This window comes from Anas platyrhynchos, chromosome 33 (genome assembly GCF_047663525.1).
Source record: "Anas platyrhynchos isolate ZD024472 breed Pekin duck chromosome 33, IASCAAS_PekinDuck_T2T, whole genome shotgun sequence".
Lineage (NCBI taxonomy): Eukaryota > Metazoa > Chordata > Aves > Anseriformes > Anatidae > Anas > Anas platyrhynchos.
The window spans coordinates 8,929,226-8,936,939 of NC_092618.1; the positions used below are offsets into that span (position 1 = coordinate 8,929,226).

The 7,714-nt window shown below is 62.9% G+C and overlaps 1 protein-coding gene across 2 annotated transcripts; it reads left to right on the top strand.

The window, feature by feature from the left end:
- The first annotated feature begins 1,799 nt into the window (after positions 1 to 1,799).
- LOC140000342 (protein YIF1B-like) lies at positions 1,800 to 7,358 on the top strand. 2 transcript variants are annotated; one of them, XM_072030196.1, is made up of 3 exons: positions 1,800 to 2,171; positions 2,248 to 2,510; positions 2,748 to 7,358. In XM_072030196.1, the coding sequence occupies exons 1-3, from the start codon at positions 2,141 to 2,143 to the stop codon at positions 3,159 to 3,161; spliced, it is 708 nt and encodes a 235-aa protein (XP_071886297.1). In that variant the 5' UTR covers positions 1,800 to 2,140; the 3' UTR covers positions 3,162 to 7,358. The 2 variants fall into 2 exon arrangements, with proteins under 2 accessions (XP_071886297.1, XP_071886298.1); XM_072030197.1 differs by having other exon boundaries at positions 1,824 to 2,171; positions 3,859 to 7,358.
- The last annotated feature ends 356 nt before the right edge of the window (positions 7,359 to 7,714 follow it).

Genomic DNA, 7,714 nt, shown 5'->3' on the forward strand with positions numbered 1-7,714 from the left:
CCATGAAGACCCCAACCATAAAGACCCCAACCATGAAGACCCCAACCACCATGGAGAACCCAACCATGAAGACCCCCAACCACGAAGATCCAACCACCATGAAGACCCCAACCATGAGGACCCCAACCACCTAAACCCCAACCATGGAGACACCAACCATGAAGACCCCAACCATGAAGACCCCACCACCATAAAGACCCCACCCCAATGAAGACCCCCCCCACCAAGAAGACCCCAACCACATAGCCCCAACCCCCACATAACCCCAACCCCAGATCCCCAAACCCCAACGCCCCCCACCCCAACGCCCCCCCCCAACCCCCCGCCCCCGCTCACCGGCCAAGGCCACCCGGTAGAGGTGGCGCGGGGGCTGCCCCTCCGGTGCCCCTCCGGTGCCGCCGCGTCCCCCAGCCCCACGGTGGTGACGGCCATGCCGCAGAAGAAGACGGCGTCCAAGAAGCTCCCGGAGCCCCCCAGGGCCCACAGGGCGGCGGCAGGCAGCAGCACGAAGCCCCCCGCCACCGCCCCCGCCAGCAGCCCCAAATGGAGCCCGGCGGCCCCCCGGGGGCTCCAACCCCACCGCGTCCTCAGGTAGCGCCGGGGCCACCGGGTGACCGGCACCGAAAGCCACCGGGCCACCACCGCCAACGTCAACACCGTGAAGGGGACGCCCAGCGCCGCGTAGGCCAAGCAGAAGGCTTTGCCCCCCGGGGACAGGGGGGCCACGGGGCCGTAGCCTGGGGGGGGGAGGGAAATTTAGGGGGGGGACCCCCCCCGGTAAGTGAAAGGGGAGGGGGGACCCCTGGGGGTGGTGGGGGGAGGTTGGGGGCTTGGTGGTGATGGGGGTCCTGGGCGAACTGGGGGGCTCTGTGGGCTGGGGGGGTCCTGGTGGGGCTGGGGGGGGGCCTGGGGGTCCCAGTGCTAAAGGGGGTCCCAAAACCCATGGGGGTCCTGAGGTTCTCAGGGGGCTCGGTGCCTATGGGGGGCCATGGAGGGTCCTGGTGCCCACGGGGGTCCTGGTGTTCATGGGGGTCCCGGTGTTCTTGGGGGGGTCCCGGGGGGGCCTGGTGCTCAGAGGCGTCCTGGGGGAATTGGTGCTCATGGGGGTCCTGGGGTTCATGGGGGTCCCGGGGGTCTCAATGCCCTTGGGGGGGTCCTGGTGCCCATGGGGTTCTTTAGGAGGGTCCCAATTCGGAGGGGGGGTCCCGATTTGGGGGCGGGGGGGCTCCTTACCCACAGTGGTGAGCAGGGTGGTGGAGAAGAAGAAGGCGGAGGCCAGGTCCCACCGCGGGGTCCCGGAGGCGTTGAGGGTCCCGGGGGGGGTCCCGAGGGTCCACGCCCCCCCCTCCAGCACCCAGAGCCCCAGGGTGCCCAGCAGCAGCAGCCCCCCCTGGGCCACCGTGTGGCCTTGGGGACGTGGTGGCCATGGGGACATGGTGGATATGGGGACATGGTCATCCTGGGGACATGGTGGCCACGGAGACATGGTGGCCATGGGGATGTGGTGGCCATGGGGACATGGTGGCCTTGGGGACAAGATGGCCGCCGTGGCCAGGAAATGGCCACGACACCTCAGGGACAGCCCTAGGGCCACCACGGCCACCGTGTGGCCTTGGGGATGTGGTGGCCACGGAGATGTGGTGGCAACAGGGATGTGGTGGATCTGGGGACATGGTGGTCTTGGGGAAGTGGTAGCCCTGGGGACGTGGTGGCCTTGGGGACAAGATGGCCGCCGTGGCCAGGAAATGGCCACGACACCTCAGGGACAGCCCTAGGGCCACCACGGCCACCGTGTGGCCTTGGGGACGTGGTGGCCTTGGGGATAAGATGGCGCTGGGGACATGGTGGATATGGGGCCGTGGGGGCTATGGGGCCATGGGGGCTATGGGGACGTGGTGGCCCTGGGGACATGGTGGCCTTGGTGACGTCATGGCTTTGGTTGCCATCATGGCTTTGGTGACGTGGTGGCCTTGGTGACGTCATCACCTTGGTGGCACGGTGGCCTTGCTGACATCACACCCTTGCTGACGTCACGGCCCCGCGCGCCCGTCCCCATGGCAACCGCCACTTCCGGCCCCGCCCCGCCGCTCCGCCAACAGCTTCCTCCCGCGCTCCTCACGTGACCGGAAGCGGAAGCGCCATGGAGCCCCCGGGAGCGGCGGCGGGGCTCGGTGCGGACCCCCGGCGCCCCCCCCCTCCCCCGACCCCCCCCGGCCCCCCCTGACCCCCCCTCTCCTCTCCCCGCAGCCCCCAAGCGCCGCGGCCCGGGCCCGGCCCCTCCGCGGATGGCGGAGCCGCGGCCGCTCTTCGACGACACCAGCGGCGGGGCCGCCCCCCCCCCCCACGGCCCGGCCCGGGCCTACGGGGCCCCCCCGGCGGCCCCCCCGGCGTCCTCCGCATCCCGCCTGCCCCCCCCCGCCGCCGCCTTCCTGGCCGAGCCCGTGTCCAGCCTGGCCGCCGCCTACGGCAGCAGCTTGGCCAGCCAGGGCCGGGACATCGTGGACCGGAACGTGAGGAGCGGGATAAGGGGGGGTGGAGGGAGAATTGGGGGGGTGGGGGGGGGCGGCGGGGAGCTATAGGGGGCTGCGGGGGGCTACAGGGGGCTATATGGGGCTAGGGGGGCTATAGGGGGCTATAGGGGGCTCTAGGGTGCTATGGGGGGCTATTGGGGGCTACGGGGGGCTATGGGTGGCTACGGGGGGCTGTACTCGGCTCTGGTGAGGCCGCACCTCGAGTACTGTGTTCAGTTTTGGGTCCCTCGCTACAAGAAGGACATGGAGGTGCTTGAGCGGGTCCAGAGAAGGGCGACGAAGCTGGTGAGGGGCCTGGAGAGCAAGTCCTATGAGGAGCGGCTGAGGGAGCTGGGCTTGTTCAGCCTGGAGAAGAGGAGGCTCAGGGGCGACCTTATCGCTCTTTACAGGTACCTTAAAGGAGGCTGTAGTGAGGTGGGGGTTGGCCTGTTCTCCCACGTGCCTGATGACAGGATGAGGAGGAATGGGCTAAAGTTGCACCAGGGGAGTTTTAGGTTGGATCTTAGGAAGAACTTCTTTACCGAAAGGGTTGTTAGACACTGGAACAGGCTGCCCAGGGAAGTGGTGGAGTCACCATCCCTGGAAGTCTTTAAAAGACGTTTAGATGTAGAGCTTAGGGATATGGTTTAGTGGGGACTGTTGGCGTTAGGTCAGAGGTTGGACTCGATGATCTTGAGGTCTCTTCCAACCTAGAAATTCTGTGATTCTGTGATTCTGTGACTTATTGGCTCAGCTCTGGTCAGCAGAGGGGCCCTTAGCAAACATGGGGCAGCTTCCAGATCCTTCTCACAAAAGCCACTCCTATGGCCCCGTGCTACCAAAACCTTGCCAGGTAAAACCACTACAGGGAGGCGCATCTCATCTGGTGGTAGCAGGCCAGTGTCACATAGACCCTCCCATGATCAGCAAGCCCAAAGTTCTACCAGTTGCACCAGTCCCGAAGCTACGTGTTAATGTGATGAGTCTGCTTGTCAGCATCGATCCCCCCTATCGGAAGGACAGAGGCAAACACAACCTGTGCCCCTGATCCTTTAAGTAGTCGCCCCAAAGCCCTAAAGCCCCTTTTTTTACTAGGCATTAGTAACAAAAACTTGAACAAGGTGGAGATAAATTAACTTGGCTACAGCATTAAAGATGAGCTTTGCGCAGTGGTCAATTGCTGGCTGGCTTGAGGCGCGTGGCTGAGGGTCTCTAATGAATTGTACGACTGATTCGGGCGCGTGGACAGCGCATGTGGTTACGGGGAAAGTATATGTAGCAGAGAAAAATGGCAATAAAGGCCTTCTGCTCAAGAGGCATCGGGAGACCGTGTCTTTCATCCCTTCAGGTCTGCCCCCTTCCAACTCAGGATATTGTATGATTCCAAGTGTGGAACCCAGCATTTGGCCTTGAATGCCACGCAGCTGGATGCGGCCCGTTGATCCAGCCTGTCCAGATCCCCTTGCCCAGCTTGGTGTCGCCCACGAACTTACAGCGCCCGGTGGGGCCCATCCAGCCCAGGCACGTGTCACATGGGACCCTTGGTGACCTCCCTTGGTGACACCCCAGGGGTCCGCCTTATATGACTGCAGCTGTGGCTCGGACCCTCAGCGTCGGTGCACGGCAGTGACGGACAGGGCAGGAGCACTGGGCCTTCGAGGAGTCCCCGAGCATAGCCCACGCCTGCCCGAAGGAGCCTCCGTTTTCTATTTGAGAACTCTCCCACTCCAGAGGCTCCTTCTGAATCTGATGAGGAGGGAGGCATGCCCCCCAGGCAGCCCAGGCTGGCCTGGCAGGAGACCTGGTCTTCTGAGGGCAGCAACCGGCCAGCAGAGGACAGCTTGCTGGCAGAGGACAGCACCCCGGTAGAGGACATTTTGCCGGCAGAGGACAGAAGCCCAGCAGAGGACAGCTTGCTGTCAAAGGGCAGCAGCCCGGTAGAGGACAGCAGCCTGGCAGAGGACAGGAGACCAGCAGAGGACAGCTTAGTGGTAGAGAACAGAGGTTTGACAGAGGACAGCAAGAAGGAGTTGCAGTTGGTGGATCCCAGTGAGTCGTGAGTCCTCTCTGTACCCCTCCCTGCCACTGTAGGGGTGGACAAAAACACCACCTGAACTCCCACTCCATCCACTACCCGTCCCAGTCCCCTAAAGTCCCGCTCGATAGTCTTCAGGCTTCTATCTTCAGTAGTATCACTGCCGGCCTGGACTATCAAAAGACGATAGTAATCAGAGGGGAAAACCAGGTTGGGAAGCTTTCTGGCAACGTCCATGACCCTAGCCCCAGGGAGGCAGCAGACTTCCCTACGGGTAGGGTCAGGCTAACAAATAGGGCCCTCTGTTCCCCTCACAAGGAAGTTGCCTTCTCAGGGCAACAGAGGGAACTTCTCAGGGTCCTTGGTGGCCTCCAAGTTAGCTCAGCGTCATGGCACCGAGTCACTGTGAAGGAGCTGCTGGAATAACGAGACAACAACCTAGTTCTATTAAATATATATATTGCTCTTTTGAGGACTGCTGCGGGGCTAGCGGCAACACGGCAGTGGAAATCTCCGTCCTGACATTGCCTTATGCCTTGACGTCAGATTCACGGTGGTTTCAACTGCCAGGGAACGGACCATGGGTTCCGGGTCTTCCTCTGAAGGCCGGAGGACTGCAAAAGAAAGAAGAGCAGAGATGAAAACCCACTCCTTGCAGAGATCCCCAGGCATCCCCTGCAGAGCATGCCAGCCCCACTCGACTCTTCCCCAGGCCAGGAGGAGCAGGAGGGACAAAGGAATCCGTTGAAAGCTGCTGCTCAGCAATGTCCCAAATGCAGCCACCAGTCCTTCCCCACCTGCGCACCACAGGTCAAGTGGGGCACCTTCACAAGCTGGTTCCCTCACCACCTGCCTCCATCCCTTGGGAGGATTCACACACTCCAGGAATCTCCTGGACTCTTTCCTCTCGCTATTGTGCTTCCCCATGAGAGCAAGGGCTAGCAATCGTGACCCTGCTCCTAGCTGCTTGTAGGCTGTCTCATCTCCCTCTTCGTCCTGGTTGCATGCTCTACAACAGGCTCCCACCTTCTGTCAGCCTTACTGCCCTTTCCCCTGACTCTTCCTCAGGGACACTCAACCCTTTCAGCGGCACTGCCCAGCTCCAGGCTGGGAGGCCATTCCCTGACACCACAGGCTACCCCGTCTCCTCTCCCTCGTTCCTATGGCTGCATTGCTCCTCCGCCCCGAAGCATTTCCCTGGAGCAGGGCAAGGCACGGGGGCCTCTGCCGCTGTCCCCCCAGCCCTAGCACACCCCCCACTGCCCTCACTCACCGCTGAGGATTTCATTCAGCTTCTCCTCGCTCTGGTCCTTGCAGTAGCGCGCAGCAAGACCTAGACACAGAGATCCCATCAGAGCCCCGCTCCCCAGCACGCTCCCAGCAGCGCAGCCCCTGGCCTGGCCAGCCAGGCTGTGCCCCCTCCTGCACCCTGGAGCAAGGGCCCAGTCGGGGGGCTCTGGGGGCAACAGGGCAGTGCCTGGGGCTGCCAAAGGCTGCCCCAAGAGGGACCCAGGGGCTGGGCTCACCAATGAATCTGACGGCCTCAAGTCGCACAAGGGTCTGAGTGGCCTTCAGGTAGGGCTGGCTCTGCTGCAGGTATTCTTCTACTCTGCCTCTGTCCTGCTGCAGCTGGAGAGAGAGAGAACGCAGGGTCACGGGGCTTGCACACCCTCTCCAGGGTCTCCTCCAGCATCCTGGGGGCAGGGAGGGCAGAGGGGCCTGCAGAAGAGCCCCCTGGGGCTCTGTGCTGGCAGGAAGGGAGCGAGGATGCGGCTGCAGGCAGCGGGCTCTGGCCGGGCGCGTTTGCCCAGCTGGAGCAAACCAAGTTGGGTCCTTACCAAGCACTCCCCGATCCTCCATGTCTGTTTTGTCTGGACGAAGCGCTTCAGCTCCTTGCGTCGCAGAAACTCTGCAGCCACGGCGAGAGCTTCCCCAGAGGCCTGCGGAGCAGCAGAGGTTGGGAGGTAGCAGCACAGCCTTGGGAAGGAGACCCTCTGTCCCCTCCTCTTGGCAGGGCTGCGAGCCTTTCCCAGCGCGTTATGGGAGGCTGTGGTGGGGGGCAGCGTGCACTGGGTTCAGTGGCCAAGGCAAGGCCACGGGACTGCCACCATCGGAGGCAGCTCATGCTGCCGGCCAGAGATCCCCCAGAGCAACCCTGTGGCATCAGCACACCCTTGCCCACATAACTGCTCAGCTCTGAGATCTGTACCTTTGCTACGCTCTCACTCTGGTCTCTCATGTGAAAGTAGAGTGGGAGAAGGCTCCTGTGCACCGTCCTCTTCATTTCCTTCTTCGTTTGCCACAGCACAGCCTCCACCACGTCTTGGAAGAGGCAGATGGAGTGCTCCTGCACCTGGCTGGACGCCTGGCAGGGAGGAGGACAGGAGGAATTTCAGCATTAGCGTGGCCGATGTGAAGGGAGCTCCCAGCACTGTGAGATGCTTCAGCGCTGGATCCTTCCCAGAGGAGCTGCTCAGGGGCAGCTGCAAGGCCTGGTGCCCGTGAAGGGCAACGCAATCGGTTGCCATCGCAGGCTGCCCGCCAGCCACCCCACTTTCGCCACCAGCCGCACCAGCCATGCCCAAGCAGAGCTCCCCAGCGCCTGGGCTGACGAGGAGACTGGGAAGGCCCTGCCTGAGTGCTGCCCACAGGGCCGGGCTGAAGGGCAGCCCTCGTTACAGGGGGCCCAGCTGAGGGCTCGGGCTCCCGCAGCACACTTACGTGGTCAAAGAGTGGCAGGAGCTTCTCAGCCAGCTGCAGAGCCGGGCCACTGGCCTCCCTCCTCTCCACATGAGCCATCACGTTTCTCAGCACAGGCAGGGCCTTCAGCACCACGTCTGTGTTGGTGTCCTGCAGAGCCTCCAGGATGTCTGGCAGCAGGACCTGAATTTTCCTTGCCTGTAGGAAAGACACCATTTCCCTTCCGTGAGGCAGTGAGAGACCACCCTGGGCAAAGGGCTCTGGTTCCTGAGCACCAGCCTCCTGCCTTGCTTCCTGGCAGCGGGGAGGGACGGGAGGGCAGAAGAGCAAAGCCCCAGGCTGCCAACATGGCTTTGCTTGACGATGGCCCGCTCACCTTCTCAGGGCTCTCTGACACGGTGCAGAGCCCTTTCAGAACCATCAAGCGCATCTCTGGTCTTGGGTGCCTCAGGTAGCTCTGGAGGTGCAC